The sequence below is a fragment of the Ciona robusta genome, chromosome 2, assembly GCF_009617815.1.
Source record: "Ciona robusta chromosome 2, ASM961781v2".
NCBI classification, from domain to species: Eukaryota; Metazoa; Chordata; class Ascidiacea; order Phlebobranchia; family Cionidae; genus Ciona; species Ciona robusta.
The window spans coordinates 2,225,394-2,245,171 of record NC_143236.1 but is presented as its reverse complement, the minus strand read 5'-3'; the positions used below and the strand labels follow the sequence as shown (position 1 = coordinate 2,245,171).

The following is a 19,778-nucleotide window of genomic DNA, read 5'->3' as shown; positions in this document are numbered from 1 at the left end:
TTGGTTTCTGTCAAGAAATCTTTAAAATATAAAACTGTTCTACAGTGCAAAAAATAAAAGCTTAAAATTAATCTTAAATGTTGTCATTGATTAAAAGTTTTTAGAGTATCATTGCAAATTTTCCGGACAAAACAGAATAGTTTACAATGCCCTGTAAGCTCACAATTTAATTATTGAAAATCTAAACGCAAACAGTGAATATTTAACAATACGATGACAAGAACTGAGGCTAATGTATAAAAGTGCTAACAAGTGATTTCTAAAACAGCTCAGTTTAATGCAATGTTGTAATAAAAAAATTTATTGTCCTGGTGGGTAAGGATTCTGCTCGTCTGGTTTTCTCGATCCCAAGTCATGGTTGACTGATCTGTGATGTGCTTCATCAGCTCGGATTGCCAGGATAACGTCTCGCATCATTGCATCGTCCTGTTCAAGCAATAAAAACATGTGAGTGGTTTTTTCATTGTTTGTGTTTGAGGGAGTGTAGAGGTTGAAAATCATCTTATCAAAACACAAGACTTGTATGAATTTATTCCATAACTGTAAACTTACAGGGAGTTTCCAATATTCAACAGCAATTTCTGGCGCTTTCATTCGGCACCACATTTTTAGGTTTCCACTGTCAAGTTCTTCTAAACAATGCGTGTAAGTCTTAACTGCTTCCTCTTCCAGATAGCCGACAAAACGATGACAAAATCGTGGTGAGATTAAGTAAGCCAAAGAAAATCCAGACACAAAGATTCCTATAGAATGCAAATCACTGTAAGTATTTCCTGTAACATTTAAACGGGAGCTAATTTTGGCTTAAGCCCAAGCCTAGTTTCATGGTGCCTCTGAACATACAACCTTAACAATATAAAATATAAACCATTTAAATAAATGCCAAATATTGAGAATTCAGTTGCTTAAATGTATAAAGAAAGTTCCCTACCTGTCACATGTGAATCCATGTTAACACTGCTTACCATTGAAAATATTTTAGTCAAAGATCAAAAACATAAAATATAATTTGTGGAAATAAACAAGCTGACCTTGTGCAACCACAATACTCGTCCTCATGATAATACCAGGGTTGGCAATTCTCATCGCAGTCATTAAGTGCATTCTCTCATTTTCAGCTTCCTCAAGCAATGTGTGAATCCAACCGTGGTCTCGCTTTAATCTACGTAAGGAAACCAGGTGACGAACCATGGCACCGACCATTCCTAAGGAACATTTTATATAAAAAGCCTAAAAAATAAGAAATATAAGGGAAAAAATTGATTCATAGTGGCAAATACAAATATAAGTTTAAACTTTAATACTGTAAGTTTGCACGTAGGGATGCACAATACAAAATAATGAGGTGTTCTAGCTAGGATATCCTAGAATACTTTATTTCGAATCTAGAATTTTGCATCATGTTCATTTATATTACAATACCCTATCAATTTTACACACATAAATCAGTTTATTGACCCTTCAATAGTAGATTTGTTGAATAATGGCTGTAAAATAAATCAAAAATTGTATCACTAGGTAATTTTTGCGTTGTGATGATCAGTTGCCTAATGTTTTGCATTTGCCATTTTCGCACTAAACATTATGCATGAAAATTGCCAATCCCTGTAGTTTTTTGAGGGAGTATAAAGCTTTAATCCCTGCAGAATGATGGTGCAAAAAACGGCTAATCCATAACTAAATGTATAGTAACCATTGGAATGTCAAGGAATGACATTGCAAATTGTTTATTTACAATTAATCGTTTTATAAAATTGGTAACAGAATATATTTCAAGAGATGCCGTATGAAGAAATCATTAAACAGAGTCCTGTTATTAGATTTGAATATAAAAAGATTTAAATCTCAGGAATTTGAAATCCTGTATTGTACATTCCTGTTTGTGCGTACGTGACTGTTAATAACAAATACGCCGTTTCTTGAAAATCGACCAAAACCACAATCCAAACAGTGCAACAGGTGATGTCACTAATTATTTATAGTAATTACAGTAATACAATGTTCACAGTCATGGATACTGATAAATATATAATTAAAACAAGTACTTGTTACATTTTACCTGGTACACCAGCAATGGTTTCTAAAAATATAATTCTCTTGACCCACTGTTTCTCATCTAGCCGTCCAGTGTATGTACCGAGAGTATAACCAGAAAAAACATCAAAGCCAGTCCGAAGTAACTGTACACTGTAATAAGCCAATTTGTCTACTTTCTGTAATAAAGGGTAGAGTTGTTAATACCACTGGTTTGGGTTTTTCAGGTAAAATTTAGTTTTCCATGTCAGACTTTACATGTGTATTTTTTGGTAGATATTGAATAGGACAAAAGCTAATGGTGAAACAACCTTCTATAATGTCAAAGCAAAAAATGAGATATTCCTACGTGGCACGAAAACGACAGTCGTTATAACACGGGTGTTCTATTTCAATACACCTCATGCTAACTCACGAGGGACACGTGCGTAACTTTGTGCGTAGTTGTGGTGTATTCACTAGTAATAACAATAATATTTACCCCAACAGGAGGTCTATGTGATATCCGCACTGATTCCAATTCTTGTTTGTGCCAGATAGGATGAGGAAGTCTGTACCCTCCATCTTGCATCGCTCTTCCTTCTTCTACATCCGGATGCTCCTCAGCTTCAGCAAGAGAGCTTCCTTTTTGTGTCTCTTTTGCTTTTTTTGCTTCTCTAAAGTGAGGAAAGTTTTCCACTTCTATATTGGGTTCATCGGTTGAATCGTTTGTTTCAATTTTAAAATGCTCGGATTTATTTTTGTCATCTATCTTTAATTGTTGACATGAATGAAGTAATCTGGAATGTGGCTGCAACAAAAACAGAAACCTGTTCAATCAAAAAATAGGTTCAATTAAATAACTCTAATACTAATATATATAATATAAAACTATTTCTATACGAACCACAAATAAATAAAAAGGATAACACATTTTATTACACAATTAAATCACATAGAATTACAACCAACACACCTGAGTTGACCAACTATAACCAACCAAGTATCTCTTCACTGTGATTTTCGTGGGAGTTGTATGAAGATTTGAACATGGTAGTTTTCCACTTTGTAGTGCATAGCATGAGCCCAGGAACGGTCGAAATAGGAAAGTTTTACTTCCGGTAGACAACATATTTGTTGCGGACGACGCCTTTGATTGACAGTTTAATCGCGATAAACCTTAACTTCTTAAAAGAAATTCAACAATTTAAAATTAGTTTAAACTACAGTTAGCGCTCATCAGACTAAGACGTGTGCCCTATATTTTATTGTTGTCTGATAATTATTTTATGTCAGACATTTTACTGCGGGCGCGATCATGATATCTTAATGTAAACAAACCACGTAATCTAACGTCTGGTTTTTCTACGCGCAAGGTTTTGCTACGCGTCCTGCTATCAAATCAAAGTCAATGCAAACACGGTAACGTTTCTGTGCTGTCCTATTTAAACACAGATCGCCCGACCTTTATATAAAAATAAGTCACGTATGCACCTTACGTCAGACTTACGTCACATTACTATTACGTAATCAGCATGACGCAATACGTTGACACTTCATGACATCAGCAATTTTTTTTTATTTAATGTTATACCAGTAGGAAACTACCACGTGAATGAACAAATAACTATTGTGTGCATAATGCATAATTTTTCGAAAAATGTATTTATTTTTGAATTCGATGTTTTTGATTTTTTGACTTCGGGGATTTCCCTCATGTGCATTGTGTGAAAATATGATCTCTATGTTTTGATTTAAACATGATATTTTAAAACATTCACGAACATTTACAAACGGGTTCTAATTAAATTCACCGGGTTTGTACTTTTTACAGGTCGTAATTGATATATTAACCAATTGAAGTATTGCAGTATAATGTTAAAAATGTATGTTTATTGCTTTCACAGCTTTAAATCATGTAACTTTTACAACAATCTTAATGATGTCACTGTCAGTGTTGCAGTTATCTGATTCCATGTGTGGTCGAATTATCCAGTTATCTAGAGCTATTCATACTTATCAATTTGCAAGATCATATGGATCCTCTTGGCAGAAACATGAAAAGTTTCATCAGACAAATGCAAACTTTCTGCATGCTTACCAAACTATGAACTTTATTCACAATGATCCCTTCCAGGGGAAGAAAATTGGGATAAAACCATCAAAAAAATCCAATTTTTTTGGAGTTCAGGAACAAGCTGTATTTACAAAATATTATGAAAGAAGAGAAGAATTAAGGGAAAAGAGAATACAACTCGCAAACACATATAATATGTCACAGTTTGTCAAAAAAGCTCCAAACAGTATTCGTCCATATCTGGAGTTGGCCCGAGTTGACAAACCAATTGGGACATTGCTTTTATATATTCCTTGTGCTTATAGCATCTGTCTTGCTGCTCCACCTGGCCAACTTCCAAGTTTATATTATCTGGGTAAGGTGTAAATTATAAAAATAAATAAAATTTTTAATTAATAATTTTTTATCAGGTTATTGAATTAATCTTGCAGTAACTTCTTTTTACCAACCTTTAATTTGATGTTAGTTTTAGTTAGTAGCCTATTTCATAGACGATGTAACATGGCTTAGATAAACTACTTATGTGGTTATGTCTAACTTTATATTTGCAATTTACAAATGATGATCAATGTCAGGTTTATTCGGTCTTGGAGCATTCCTGATGCGCGGTGCCGGTTGTGTGATCAACGACTTATGGGACAGGGATTTGGACAAACGAGTCGAACGAACAAAAAATCGGCCAATTGCATCCGGAGCTGTCAGCGAAAAAAATGCGATTAAATTGCTGGCTGTGCAACTTTCATTATCACTGGGTATTCTACTCACACTCAACCCAACCTGGTAAGGAATAGAACGCTGAGAAAGGTTCAACATATCTGTATAAAATAAAAAAGATTTTATTAGTAATACATGGACAACTCTAACTACCACATTGCAGCACATACCCAAACAAGGTGTTGTGTAGAGCATATTAATAGATGCAAACTGCATGTAATATAGACTACATGAAGTGTATACAGCACATACATACTCGTAATACACACATTGGAGACACATGTATACCATAAAGAACTTGTTTAATTTAATAATCAAACCTAAATGTAACATGGCTTTAGTAATATTATATAATGTGCATGATTTGAACAGTTTTTTTTATTATTTCGTTTGCTAACTTTATCTAGTTAATGTTTTTAACCAAATTTAAAAATAAATATGAAGTTGTCAGAAATACTATTTGTTAGTAAGTGATGCGGATATTGCAAATTGAAATGTTATGTTATAACTTATAATTTTACTTTATTTTCAAATCTAAACTTGAATATCGCTAAACATAAATATCATGTTGTGTACAAAAATTATTTGTTCACCTTTCTTCAGCATTATGATCGGCTGTGTAGCAATGCTTCCTGTTGTTGTTTATCCGCTTGCAAAGAGATTCACCATGTTTCCACAAGCTGTGCTGGGATTAACCTTCAACATGGGAGCTTTGATGGGTTATGTGGCCGTGACCAACACCATTAATTGGCCGGTTCAGCTATCCCTATATGCTAGTTGCTTTCTTTGGACAATGTATTATGATACTGTTTATGCCTTTCAGGTATTTAAACGCCTTTATATTACATTGGTACATAATTTGTAAACTTTGCTTTTTGCTGGAGCACCCTTTGGCACTTTTTTTTGTACCGATGCCCAACCTATTTAGACTACCTTTATCGGGTACACAAAGACATTCTAGATATATGGATAACAAATCTTTGGATAACCGACATAGTTAAACAATAAAAATAACAATAAAGTCAATAAACCATGTATGCTGCTTCTAAGTTATGAATTCCAAGTATGTATTAGTGTAGTATTATTATGATATGAAAACGTTAAAAGGTTTGTGGCTAAGATGTGTACATGTGCCCTAACTAACCCTTTAAGATGACAAGCCAACCTTGAAATTTCAGCAGTAAATTATTATAAGTCAAGTTTCAGTTTACATGATTCATGTGTTTGTTTAAGTTTGGTTTGGATATTGACATTTTAAGTTTTTGTAAAATTGGTTTAGGATGTGAAAGATGATGTAAAAGCCGGCATCAAATCAACTGCTCGGTTGTTCTCAAGATATACTGAAGAAGAATTGAAAGAAATGCCATTGGAGGAAAGGTTGTTTTAACTATTTTACTTTGAATCGATGGTTTTTTAAAAAAATAAAAAAAATTTCGTGTTTTAATTAATGAAATGCTTATTAAATTTTACTATTTTGCATAAACTAATTGAAAATATAACGCTTATTATTTATAGGATTGAAATGCAGAATGTCGAAAAGCAACGTATCTTGTTGTTTTTAAGAATATGTGCAGTGTCACACGTTGTGCTCTTTTATGTTGCTGGCCATTTAAAATATTTAGACGGCCCTTTTACCCTGGCATGCTTGATAGCAGGATTTCAACTGGTGGTTCAGGTTTGGTTGACTGACAACTGTTTTTATCTCATATGTACCTTTAAGTTCAGTTCGTTTTAACAACTTTTGTGTGTTGACCAAATATATCTGATCACCATTAAAGATACAGTATTAAAAATGCAGTATCCCAAATTAAAGTAATTGTTTTACCAGTGCCATGCCATAGTTGTTAGAGTGTCCTGTGGTCCATTATGTTATTATATGTTATAAAATCATCGATAAAATTAAACATGTAGCAGTTGGGCACAAGGTGTAAAAAACATAACACCCATGTCATAAGATCGTTGTCCCATCGTATTGTTTTAAAATAAGTTATATTCATTTATTCTGGTAATATTTTTTTCATGTCATTCACCTGCCTTTTATTTTATGCATTTGCAGAGCTCGGTTATTGAACCAACAAGCAGACAAGCTTGTTGGGAAGCGTTTGTTGCAAACAAATGGATTGGTTTGATATTGGTGACAGGAATTATCGTTGGAACTATCACACAGACTCAAAAGTTGTCTAAAGAAAAAAAAATGCTTCTGGAACAAAGAATTGCTCTTGATAAGCGTTAACTCCAGATTTAATAAAAAAATTTATTGTGCCGCTTTATTGCTTTAATTAAAATAAACAAAAATATTCGTAATATATAATGTTAACTGTGTAACATTATTTATATTGAGTTGAAGGGGCATACCAACAAAAAATCGTTTGTAGAGCTTAAATGTGATCAAATGGTACCACCAAAGTTTAATAATACAAAACAGATTTTGAAAAAAATGTGTGAAGTCGAAACGCAAGAGTATTAAAGTCCGCTGTGGGACAGTACATGGAACTTCTCATAAGAAAAAGTGTCATTCAACTTTGACGGCTACTTGATTCCAAACTAGTAAAGAGTATTCTGCAATTTGTAGTTAACCTACCAAAATTAACTGGACACGCTACTTTCTTTGCTATGTAAACGTTATATATAAAATTTTAAATGGCCATTTAAATTTTCTTTTATAATCAAACATGGAATAAGACATTGGGAAAGGTTCAATATTGTTAGATATCTGTTTAAATATAATGATTTCATTTATGTTTTTTCCCTGTTTTGACAAAACTTGTACAAAAAACATAAACAATACATTGACAAACATAGACAAGACATGGACAAATATAGAATAATACAGATCCAATGTATTCACTAGTTTGTACTTTTTTATTTTATTTTAGAAATTGAATGAATATAGTAAATTCCTAGCATCCACATGTAAATAAAAATACTATTATAATTATACCTACTGTTCAGTCATAAATAGAAAATAAAAACTATTTTGTTGGTTAATTTTGGATCGATCTCAGTTAACCGTGGTAGTAAAAGGGTTAACTACAGGTTTATTAATTAGAGCTGTGATTTCTTGCTCTCATGCATAAGTATATATATATAAGTTAGTTTTTCTTTCTCACCCTATGTATGGCCTGTGACAATATTTGTTTCTGTCAGCATTTGCTTTATGAACAGATTTATTTTATTCATAGTTTCTTGTTGTGTAATATTAAATGAATAATTCCACTAAAAATATCCTGAATCATTTTCGAACTTTTATACAAGTTTTGGTTTAAATGTTTTATTTTGCCAACTTTGCTGGCTGCTGTAATAAAATAAAAGCAGAACAAAAAGTTTTGAAACAAAATGATGAAAAACCAACAATACAAGTGGATAATATAGGGGAGTATAATAACGCCAGAGAAGGATGCAGGAACAGAGGTAGGCTGTGGGGTTTCTTGAAGAAGCAAAGTTGCACTTGGTAAAGTGGACGGTTGTGAATACAGTGATATAGCTGCAGCAAATATGATATGTACCGAGTTGTAATAAAATTAATCCACAGCTGCGAGGGGTTTATGGTTTAGTTTATATTGGTGTGTCTTTGTTTGTTGACTAGTCAGGTCCTTTTCGTCGTTTTGCGCTCTTTATTGGACCCAGGGTATGGGTTTGGGTCCTTGGGGTTGTAGCTTCGTACATAAGACTGTTTCCTCCACTTATGTGCAGGTCACTGTGAAGTTGCTCTTCAAGAGAGTAATCTGAAATATCATTGGTTGTGAATAAATAAGTGATCTTATATCTTCTTTACTTTGTACGACAATATAGTTTATAAACATGGGTACAGTGGCTTAATTCACCCAACTTTTTGCGATTCTTGATTTTTTATTTAACTGCTGCAGTTGGACCAGTTGAGGTTAGAATAGTTTCAGCTCGTGCAAATAACATTAAAAGCAGCATGGTCGTTATTAAAATATCATAAACATAGTATGAATGAATGTATCTTGCTTTATATTTGCGTGTCCGGAAAACAACATATGCTATAACAGAGGTGTTTTGTTATACACCTCTTTCCAGCTTACGACTGTAGCTTTTCGGGCGATTGTTTTGGGTGTTTTTTTTATGTATGGCTGATAATTTAGGCAACCCATTAGTGACTACTGGGTTGGGGCAATTGTCGTTAACTGTCTTGCCCAAGAACACATACTCTTACAATGGTAGCAGCGACAAGCCTTGAACTCATTACCTCGGAGTTAAAAGCATGCGCATTAACCACTTTGCCACAGCCCTGGAAAATGGTGGATACAAAATTCTCACCTTGGATACAAAATTGACATTATGCACCATGCTGTACTATACGGGCAGCCCAATGCCGTGGATACATGAAGTGACAAATTAATTTATTTTACAACGAAATGACAATATCTATCTTACCTTATCAGCATATAAATAATCTTTTCAATGAATCAACTAAAATATTATTACTCCATATTCACTTTATAACACATAAAATTTATATTTAGAAGATTAAAATTAATGCATATATATTTATAAAGGAGGAATCTGTTATGTACAATTCCAGTTGAAAGAACTATAAAAGGGGATGGCAAACGCATGTTGTTCAGCTTATAATAATTTTGGGCTATCAAAAGAAAATAATTCAAACTAGGAATCATTTGGTTTGTAAAGCACAAAGGTTTGTAGAAGTACCATAGGCAAAGTATTACATAACGTGAATTTATTTATATCATTAATTTAAAAATTAGTAAATTACCTATTGGGTTCTTTCTTTCATGTCGTGAGTTTTGTTGATATTGATAGTTATTTGTAGATCGTGTGTTTCTTTCATTCTGTATCATGATAATAAAGTTGGTTTCTTGATTTAATAATTATTACCAGAAGATCTTGTTTGTTACTTACCAATATTGCATGAAAACTTGCTAAAAATGACAGTTGTTATAACATGGGTGATTTTTCATACACCCCATGCCAGCTTACAAATTACAATGTATGTTACTTTATTGTGGATTATTTTTGAGGGAATTAATATTTATTTTTTTATGTATGGCTGATAATTTGGACAACTCATGATGACCATTGGGTTGGAGCAATTACCGTTAAGTGTCTTGCCCAGCATTTAAATATTGGACAGCTTATTAAAGCAAAAAATGTCATACAACTATAATAAAACTTTACTAAACAAGAGTGGTATAATCAACTAATACATAACAAAATTGCTTCAAGAATTATTGTATTTCATATGGATCAGGACATACATCCAGTTACTACAAGCGGCTTGGATTTGACTAGGATTGGCCAATTTTACCAAAATGATAAAAAATTTCAAACAAATAGAAACAAACTAAAACCTACATTAGGAGCTATATGGGGAAACTGCTGGCTGTTGTAAGGTTGCTGGTGTTCTGAAGCAAGTAAGGATGATGGTGTGTGAACAAGTTTACGGAGCCCACGAGATGTTGAAGTGTTCGTCACTTGTCTACTGTTTGTTGCCCTGAAAGGTTTATATAACATAAAAAATGAAAAAATAAGAGCTTTGGCAGTGCAAACATTTTTTTACATTTTTATTTATTTTTAGTTTTATTAAAGTGTTCAGAGTAGTTATCTGCCCCCTGCATTTTTCCTTTTATTTTTTTAGTATTATTATATAGTATTCAAAGAAGCTATTTTTATTTTTACCACAAATAAAATTAAAACATTAAAAATTCTGCATTCCGTGAGCATTTCTGTTCATATTTAGTTCAGCATTACAAAACAAAAAGGAAATATGCAATACAATCATATTGAGAATTGTTATTAATAAACTGCATACCTGCTATCCCACAGTGCTATATGTTGTTTGACCATCCCAGGGTTGTGGATAGTAAGGTGGTCACCTTCAACTGTGCTTACCTTAATAAAGTATTAATATTATATGAGAGAGAATTGAAATTACCAAGATACTGTTTGGGTAAAAACAATGTGGTAATTTTGGTTGTATCTAACTACACAGTAATGTGTTTTAATTAAACATTTGCAACCCACTATGAGTGCATATATGGTTTAAAAGCCACATTTTAAGTAATCATTTATTTTCCCTTAGCATGTTATAGCGACTGTCCTATTTTCTGTAAATTCTTATCTCTTCTCCACTGTTAACAATATGACCTTTTTTAATCTAAGGCTAAGCGATAAATACAAATTATGTTATGGTTTAATTGAAGCTGTTTTATGCAGGAATTTTAGTTATAGTCAGTTCACAGTTACAACGATGTTATAGAACTCTGTGTAATTGACAAAAACATGAATATGATAAATACTAGACACAACATAAATACCTTATTTCTTCTTCCTTTTTTCTTTTTCTTCAAAATACTTTGAATAGCGTTTCTGTTAGTTGAAGTATTGGGTTCGCGCCATGAGTTGTCACTGGAAACAAATAAAAAACAAATTATTGTAATGATAATAATGTGCATTTTGGCAAGCTTCTTTGCTTAATCTGCAATTAATTGCTTGATTCTTACAAGTAGATTTGGTATTAGTATTTTTAATGTTTAATTTTTTACTATTTTTGTTGTTTTGCAAAAAAAAAATTATTCCGTTTTAGCAAGTATGAGACTTAATTTAAATATTGCAACAATACCGGCAAGGGGAACTTATATACCATAGAATAAATAAAAGTACAATGCAACTTATATAGAATATCTCACATGGAATCATGTGAAGTTTGTTCTTCAATTTGAAACTGATGGAGACGAGAGTAAGCTCTTGCAATGTGAGGGTTTGTGATTGAAGGACTGTTATCATGCTCGCTGTCGAGGTTTGAATCTGTAAGGAAACTCAGCACATGTTAAAGAAATTGATTGGTAAGTGGAGAAACGAAAATATTGGTTTAATAAACTTGAAAGAGAGGAAAGAGATATAAATATAGATTATAAATAACTATTAAGTTTTGAACTAAAAAAATGTGTTTTGTTGGGTCTATTTAATGTGTGGAGTTATTCAGTAAACACTTTGTAAGCCTATGTCAAAGTTTAGGTTTGACCCATAAATAGGAACATAAATCAAAAGAGAAAATTACCATAATAATGACTTTTCGCACGTCGGTCCCTCGACACTTTACTTGACTTTGAACTTGACTGCCCAACACCGCAGCATGATGTCATCCCTGTCAGGTCCGAGTGTTGCTGTGCATGATGGGTAATCCCCCCTTCTGCAACTGTGGACATGCACGGTTGCAGAAACCGATTGCTGTTTGTATCGTTACCCTGGTAACGCTGTCTGCCGCTGCCAGTGCTAGAAGTTGATTGGTTCGAATCAAGCGACTCATGGCGTTGGACTCCTTATCAGAAAAGTAAATATTAGTTCAACAATGTTTAGGTGGTGGTGCAAATTAATTGAGGTTGTGTAACTTACTGCTTCCCTTTTTTCCAAATAAACTTGATTTTATTCTTTTTAGTTCCTTTTTATAATCTGCAAGGTCTGACACATTGTTCTGAAAGGTGTTGAAGGTATTGGTTAGGTAATGTTGTTGAGGTATGATGTTAAAATAACTAAAAATCTCTTATAATGGTGAACATGTCTATTACAATGTTTTACATAAAAGTTTTTTAACTGGGGATTATCGCAAGTTTAACACAATGTTCAACATGTATGTGTTATGTAGTTTAAAAAGAAGTAAGAAATTACAAGTTACATTTTTCACCAAATCGTATATGCCAATACACATACACAAAAATCGAAAAAAATTAATAAATCAATATGTTTTACATGTTTAAAACTTTAGAAAGCCTTCCCAAAAGCTATAGAATTTTACAAATCTATAAAAAAAGTTCACCTTGTTTTCATAACTTTCATCCACAGGCATAGATGTCATGAAGCTCTTTACACTGTTTACTACTCCTTTGGATGTTGGATATTCTCCTCCGGACTTCTGCTGATCACTATGTTCATCTTTATGATGCGAGTCTCTTGTATGTCCCGATCTTTCACCAATTCTTGATTTAGAGGGCTGAGAAAACAGGTAATTGAAATTTTGATGAAATTAATTTGGATCAAATGTCTATAAAGCTATGTATTATTTAAATTGAAATTACGTATTTTATTTGTGTGGATAACTGGTAAGGTATAATAAACAAATTGGCTAACATCGTTATATAATAGGGTCATTGTCATGTTAGCAAACAAAAAAAATGTTTTCGTTTTTGTTATAACTTCATCGTTTAGTTAAAACGCTCAGGACTATACATTTTGAAATTTAATTATGTTATAAAGTTTTTTTTGTATAAAATTTATTTAGGTTTTACTAAAAGTAACTAAAAAAATAAAAGTAAACATAAAGAATTACCTTCATAACATGAGTTGTTCGTTCGTCTACAGTGTTGTTGCTTTGTGAAGCTGGAAAGGAAAACAATGGTGATAAATAATAGACTTGGTATAACGCATCCTTAATAGTTATGTGGACAGTACTTTAAATCAGGGATTCCAAAACTGGGGGTCACATAACAAACTTCAGAGGTCGCTGAGAGTATATCAGCTTTACATAAAGTACTGCATAATTTATACAACTAACTGTAAAGAGTCGGGAAATTTTTTAAGAGTTTAAAGGGAACGTGAGAAAAAAGGTATGAAAAGCTCTGCTCTCAATGTTACCTTTAAAATTTATAGTTGGCACATGCAGAGTCGTTGCAATTGCTGTCCGAACATTTGTGTCCACGGTTGATATCTTGCTTTCGTCAGATTGGTTATGATAGTTTTGAGGAGGACTAAGCTCTTCCGACTGCTCTACGATGTTGACAGAAGATTTAGACGGCTGTGCATTCTTCAAGTCCGGAGGAGAGCAGTGTCCGGGAGCTTCTTCTACAACCTCTCGATGATGAGCGAAAGAGGACCTACAGTCTCGGTATAAGTTCTCTTTATTTTCTCGTTTCATAGATTTCTTCTCATTTGTCTCTTCTTTAGTTGCTCCATGTTTAAAACGCTGGCTACCTTTTCTCTGGAACGCAGATTGATTTTCCTTTGCTGGATCGACAGGATGTGGGGATTTATGGCGAACACTGTTTCGTTTCACAAACATTCCTTCAACATTCTCCTCTTGAACCTCTTTTGCTTCTGGACTACTTAATATCTCTTCAGCAGAACTATTGTTCTTCGGTGCCCATCCGATGTTGCTTGGTGTGATTTTCGGCGACGAGTCAGCATTATTACGTTTCGATGACTCGTCAATTTCCTTATCAGGGGAAGTCCCGTTTATGCACCTAAACCTGGGAAGTTCATCTGGTGATTTTGACTTTGGTTCCACTTTGTCTTTCAGCAAATGCATGAGTTTGTTACTTTTCTTTCCACGTTTTGTTGCAGCAAGATTGGCTTCATAAGTGTCATTCAATTTATCATTTCTTCCCGCTGTGTTGTTGGGTTGGTAGGTAAGCAGATCAACATTGGAAGGCACTTGTGATATGTTGTAGTTGTCAATTTCATCTCCGCCATTTTTTCCCTTTTTTCCCTTCACCGAACCTGATAACAAATATTTATCAACATTCATTAAAAAAACTACGAAATATTTTGCATTTAAACAGTTGCGCTACACAAAAATGAAGCTTATAAAGAATGACTAAAACTACTTGAATAATTTTGCTAATTCATCATCTTGGTAGTTTGCCAGACCTGATAAAATATCTACATGCTACTAAACTTAATATATATAGTTTCATGCGCAATAAATGTTCACATACCTTTTGCTGACTTTGGTCTTATACTTCCAGGTTTGGTTGCTTCACGAAAGTAATCAAGATTCTTGTCCTTTAAACGCTCGGTCTGTGTTAAATTAATATAATGTAAGTCATGAATATTCTAGTAGAGCACTTTACAAACATTTATTCAAAGGAGCTTTACTCTATTTTGCTTGTTCTAAGTACATGTTTTGTAAAAAATTGATACTCAACAAAAGTAAAGTTTTTAAACCTGCATTATTTTTTTCCTTTATTACTTATTACATCTCTACAAAAAGGCAACAAAATAAGTACTTTTGTGGTTCTGTATTTTTACCCGGCATTTATAAAGGGCTCCTTTAAAACTATTTTTTTCCTTGCATAGGTATATAACATATTGGGAAGTCACTTAATTTGGAACTACTACACCTATATTTAAGTCTGTCAGAAATAGAAAAAATATAATTTTTTATTGAAAAATTTATTGAAAATAAAAATTATAACATAAAATGTAAAAGAAAACTTGTCCCCAATTACAGTCCTATGAAAAACTTTTAAAAGTATGTTTTTATGTATGTCAAAAATGGAAAAAATAGAAATTTCTTGTCCTCTAAAATCCTATGAAAATCTTTTAAAAACATACTTATAAATACACATGTGGAATAACTAGTCTTTGCATTAGACTTAGGCTAACCTGAAAGGCGTTATGTTCAAGACATTGTTGTGTTGTAATTCTTTTTGTTGGATCCATCACCAAAGTACTTGACATAAAACTCAGCATGAGCCCATTGATTGTTCCACAGTATCTTCGTTGTAAAGTGATGGGTTGGAAGTGTGTGGGGAACTAAAATGAACATTGACTTTACGTTTGAACAATAGTGACAAACAAAAAACTAGAAAACAGTGATTTAAGGTGATTTAATGAGAGCGACTATTTATCTAGTTAAATACTATTTTACCTATCTGACTTAATCGAGAAAGAAAATTTCTGACCACGATCATGTATCAATGAAACATTTTTAATCAATTTTTACCAAATCACCTCATTATTAGGTTCGAAACACTTTGAATGTTCTAATTTAAAGCATTTATTAACTTAGCAAGATTAATAATGGGCCACCACTAGTCAATTTTCCATGTCATACCCCATTGTTTGATCTTACCAAAATAGAATAAAACAAAATGATTTTGTATCAAATAATATGACTGCTACAAAGATTTTTAAGAAACAATATCATGCTATGAATGACAATACTTCCATCTGAATTACCAAGCATTACCTTCAAACCAGCAAAACGATGATTTGTAAAAAGAATTTTCATCTGACAAGGTGGAAGACTCCCCAACATTTTCTGGATTGTGAAAAGTTGATCAATTTCACTTTCCCCAGGAAATAAAGGCTGACCATCACTCAGCTCTCCCAATATACATCCTATTGACCAGACATCAACCCCTTTGTCATATTTTACTCTGTAAATAAGTAATATAAGAATTATATTTTTAAGTATAAAGTGATACAATGAATGTTGAATATATGTTTGCTCTTTTAGTTAATTTTTCCCGAACTAATTTTGTTACGTCTTTAGAACATTTTTCCTGTATGTATGCGTTTATGCTTTGTCAGAAATTAATCCATTTTTAAAAACTGTATATAGTAGGGTTGGGTCAGATAGGACACCTTAAAGTGTCACATTAATGAACTATCCCATTCAAATAGAAATACCTAAAAAGAATTCATTTAATTATTATACTAAAAAAACAAATAGATTACCCAAGCAACAATTCTGGTGAACGATACCATCTAGTGGCCACATAATCAGTGTATGCCGAATTACGACTCGACAACGACACTGGTCGTGCAAATCCAAAATCGCAAAGCTTTAAAACATCATGAGAACTTATTAGAAGATTTTCTGGTTTGATATCTCTGTGAATTACATCATTTGCGTGACACCAGTGCACTGCTTTGATTAGTTGGTAGATGTAACTTCTGCAATTTAAATAAAAAATAAATTGATTTTATTTCATTGAAAATACTGTTCAAATAATAAAGCTTTATGTGGAGTGCTTTATTGTACCAGGAATCCAAAGATTCTCATTTCTGTTTCTGTGAAACTTTATAGCCAGCTATGTAAACTTATCTCTACCAGAAGGGTCTTTAAGTTTCAAGCACTTAAATAGCAAGTTCAGACATGGTGCTTAATGAATTGAAATTTTAATAAACACAAACAAGAGGTCAGCCATTTATTGAGATGAGAGCCAGAACTCTCGACAGTCCTGACAGATATTATTGTTTTTCTCACATTTTTAACAATCTTTGTTCTGTGTATGCTATCTATTGGCGTGGCAACCTTACACACTTAATACGCAAGTATGTATGCTTGAATATACAGGACATAGACACGCACTGTTTGCACAAAAACCCGCACAAAAGAAAATGTCTTTGTTATGTTAGAGTCAATACACACCCGTAGTGAAGAAGACATGCTTTACATTGGTTTGTTTGACAATCAGAAATAGTTTAACGGCTGAGTAAATCAGTTTTAGGTTCAACAAGCTTTAGCAAACACCAGTACGTGCATACCTAGTGACGCTGGTGACGTTTCATTAACAACACACACAAAATAAGAAACCTACTTTGGTTGGAAGCTTAAGTAACAGTTTGAAGTGAAAGTAAACTCTGTTATCAAGATAACTCTATTTTCATACGCCTTTATTAAACCAAACATGTAATAAGTGCCCTAGTTAAGTGGTTGGGAGCCTGCATCCTAATCAAAGGATACTGGGTCGATACTTGATGCTGCTACCATTGTGGCTGTGTGTCTTTGGACAAATTACTTAACAAAATAAATTGTCTATAAAAAGGTATATATAAAAACTCCACAAGTTCCATACATTGTAACTCATCAGCAGGTATGAGGTTTTAAAATTAGACAGCTGTGTTCGATTTTGGCTGCCCGCGGAACGAGATAAATAAACAAAGTTATTTCAAATCAAAAACCTTACCTCACTTTCTCAGCAGGAACACCATTCGGTTTTTCCTCAAGTAGTTCAAGCATGTTCTGAATAAAACAGCTCATATTACATTTCTATATAACAACGATACATGGGGGGGTATAAACATACGAAATTGAAATAATGTTAAACAACATTTATAATATAAACATACTAAAACAATTCACAACACAAGACATGACTTAATTTTAATCATTAAAATACCAGCCTTTTATACTGGAATATAAAATAACATGAAGTGTGGATTTTAATAACATTAAATAAAACTTTGTTTTTGCTGCCCTTTTAAAATCAAAGCAACTTTAAGTAACCTTTTCAACATATTCAAACACGAGATATAATTTTCCTCTCCGCCGAAAAGCTTCTTTTAAGTCAACAATGTTTTCCTGTTTGAGTGTTTTGAGCATCTTAAGCTCACGTAATGTTGTCCTTTGTACATCTTCGTTATCTAAATATAAAACATTGTAAGTTTATTTGATGCTGCAGAGATGTATGTGTGTTGGTACATAAAGCAAATACACAGCACCACCCATGTGTGTATAGGTAATTCTATTGGCAAATGTTTCTGCAAAAACCTACCTTCTTTGTCTTTAAACTTTTTAACTGCAACGATTTCTTGGGTTTCCTAAATGTAAGAATTGTTCATAAAAATGTGTCATATGAATATGTTGAATTATTTTATGTAAAATGGCAACTGTGTTACTTTAAATACACTTTAAGTTCTAATATGTATATCAGGATTTTAAAGTGAAGGAAGGAGTTACTCTGTGACAAACGCCCAGACAATACTACCACTAATGTGTTGGTTAACTTATGTTACTAATCAGGCACCATTGTATGATAACATTAATATCCGTTTTGTGTTTATAGCTTCATTATTGACTGCTGGAGGTGCTTGTCAGTAAAAAGGGCTGACAAAGACGACCCGCAACACACATTCTACAAGTGGCATTGTCATTTATGACAAAGGGAAATGACAAAGGGGCTTAAGCCAACAAGACGAGTGTATCCATTGAGTGGAAGCCAAGCACACATAAGCTTAATGGTGGCCGAATACCGAAGATGCTTTAAAGTATTCGGTTGCTTTAAATGTCTCACTGCGGCAACTTTAATCAAACTTTATTGTAAACTGAGTTACTTTTTAAAAATATTTTGTTTTATTTAGTGGGGGATAAATTTTATAAGACAATTATTTTAGACATAAGTTACAAGACATTTAGCATAAACTTACCTTGTGCCTGCATTTTAAAACCACTCCATATGCACCTGTTAAATTTTAAAGGTTTTTAGACTTGTACTGTTTTACAAATTACCCGTAAATAATTGCACCATCTGCTTTGTATCATTCATATAAAATACATTATGCATAAAACTAGCCATTGGATGATGGTCTACATACATATATAATTAGCTTATTTGTTTTGCTTTTTCAATTGTTATTAAATACGTAATGTGTTTTTATTTTAAATAAAAATAGGCCATTATTTGAAGATTTAAATAGTTTTTGTAGCATTATTCTGTATAACCATGAAAAGTGTAGGGTATTTGTATTTTAAACAGAACGTCTTTCCTTGTCCTTACAAAACATCTTAAATTATTGATCAGTGATATGAAAGATTAAGTCTCACCTTCTCCAACTACTCCAAGAACATCGTATTTGTTCATCGAAGATGTATTTGACAAATCATGCACCACCATTGACAAATTATTATAATAGGAAATTTCTTTTAGTTTCACTTCTGAAAGTCTCCATGTGTTATAATGTATATCTCATGTATTTAAAAACTGAGTTTATCATTTTTAACATTTCACCTGGACATACTCGTAAACGGATCAGAAAAAAATATTACAACAAATAATTTCATAAAAAGACTGGATATTGCAAACAAATAACTGTTTTGCGCTTGCCTATGTTTACTTTTAAATTGCATACTACTTCCAAACCTCTTATTGGGTACACAGCTATTTGAATAGGCTAAAATAAATAATAAATATTGGCTCGGGTATTTATAAAAGCCTCTCAAGTTCATGTTGAAACTGCGAAACGTCAAAGAAATCGCGATTTTTACGTCAAAATAAAACTAAGTTAGCAACTTGGCAACAAGGAACGCTACTTGTTAGCACCACCTAACGACAAAAATACGATGAATATTTCCATCACTTGTTGTTGTTTAATGGGGACGTGTATGTCCTTACAAAAAAAATTTTTTGTCGTATATTTGTTTTGTCAAAATTTGATTTAAGGGTTATTTCCATTTTTCATTTTTTTGTTATTTAAGTTTTTACGTTCT

General features: G+C 32.8%; 3 protein-coding genes across 3 annotated transcripts; 1 reads left to right on the top strand and 2 right to left on the bottom strand.

Annotated features, from left to right (window-relative positions):
• Positions 1-140: 140 nt before the first annotated feature.
• On the bottom strand, positions 141-3,231 carry LOC149739993 (uncharacterized). Its single transcript, XM_089871428.1, has 6 exons — positions 2,990-3,231; positions 2,516-2,824; positions 2,060-2,213; positions 1,032-1,205; positions 553-743; positions 141-426 (listed from the first exon to the last, which is right to left on the bottom strand). The coding sequence occupies exons 1-6, from the start codon at positions 3,143-3,145 to the stop codon at positions 301-303; spliced, it is 1,110 nt and encodes a 369-aa protein (XP_089727554.1). The 5' UTR covers positions 3,146-3,231; the 3' UTR covers positions 141-300.
• A 621-nt stretch (positions 3,232-3,852) lies between these two features.
• LOC149739992 (4-hydroxybenzoate polyprenyltransferase, mitochondrial-like) lies at positions 3,853-7,115 on the top strand. The gene is made up of 6 exons (XM_089871406.1): positions 3,853-4,445; positions 4,666-4,870; positions 5,408-5,627; positions 6,084-6,181; positions 6,320-6,479; positions 6,861-7,115. The coding sequence occupies exons 1-6, from the start codon at positions 3,902-3,904 to the stop codon at positions 7,035-7,037; spliced, it is 1,404 nt and encodes a 467-aa protein (XP_089727532.1). The 5' UTR covers positions 3,853-3,901; the 3' UTR covers positions 7,038-7,115.
• A 944-nt stretch (positions 7,116-8,059) lies between these two features.
• On the bottom strand, positions 8,060-19,685 carry LOC149739991 (uncharacterized). Its single transcript, XM_089871358.1, has 20 exons — positions 19,116-19,685; positions 18,719-18,753; positions 18,067-18,112; positions 17,799-17,935; positions 17,479-17,534; positions 16,244-16,462; positions 15,753-15,942; positions 15,167-15,316; positions 14,497-14,578; positions 13,418-14,278; positions 13,113-13,162; positions 12,603-12,776; positions 12,182-12,260; positions 11,847-12,107; positions 11,476-11,593; positions 11,104-11,194; positions 10,599-10,678; positions 10,142-10,280; positions 9,543-9,618; positions 8,060-8,529 (listed from the first exon to the last, which is right to left on the bottom strand). Exons 1-20 carry the CDS (start codon positions 19,183-19,185, stop codon positions 8,387-8,389), a joined length of 3,057 nt encoding a protein of 1,018 aa, XP_089727484.1. The 5' UTR covers positions 19,186-19,685; the 3' UTR covers positions 8,060-8,386.
• Positions 19,686-19,778: the final 93 nt, after the last annotated feature.

Coding starts and splice junctions, on each gene's coding strand:
- LOC149739993 (XM_089871428.1), bottom strand. CDS start 3,145: ATGTTGTCTACCGGAAGTAAAACTTTCCTATTTCGACCGTTCCTGGGC. Junction 2,214..2,515: donor CACATAGACCTCCTGTTGGG/GTAAATATTATT, acceptor CCTTTATTACAG/AAAGTAGACAAATTGGCTTA. Junction 427..552: donor TTGAATATTGGAAACTCCCT/GTAAGTTTACAG, acceptor TTGCTTGAACAG/GACGATGCAATGATGCGAGA.
- LOC149739991 (XM_089871358.1), bottom strand. CDS start 19,185: ATGGTGGTGCATGATTTGTCAAATACATCTTCGATGAACAAATACGAT. Junction 15,943..16,243: donor TCACCAGAATTGTTGCTTGG/GTAATCTATTTG, acceptor ACTTATTTACAG/AGTAAAATATGACAAAGGGG. Junction 12,777..13,112: donor GAACAACTCATGTTATGAAG/GTAATTCTTTAT, acceptor CTGTTTTCTCAG/CCCTCTAAATCAAGAATTGG.
- LOC149739992 (XM_089871406.1), top strand. CDS start 3,902: ATGTTTATTGCTTTCACAGCTTTAAATCATGTAACTTTTACAACAATC. Junction 4,871..5,407: donor CTCACACTCAACCCAACCTG/GTAAGGAATAGA, acceptor ACCTTTCTTCAG/CATTATGATCGGCTGTGTAG. Junction 5,628..6,083: donor ATACTGTTTATGCCTTTCAG/GTATTTAAACGC, acceptor AAATTGGTTTAG/GATGTGAAAGATGATGTAAA.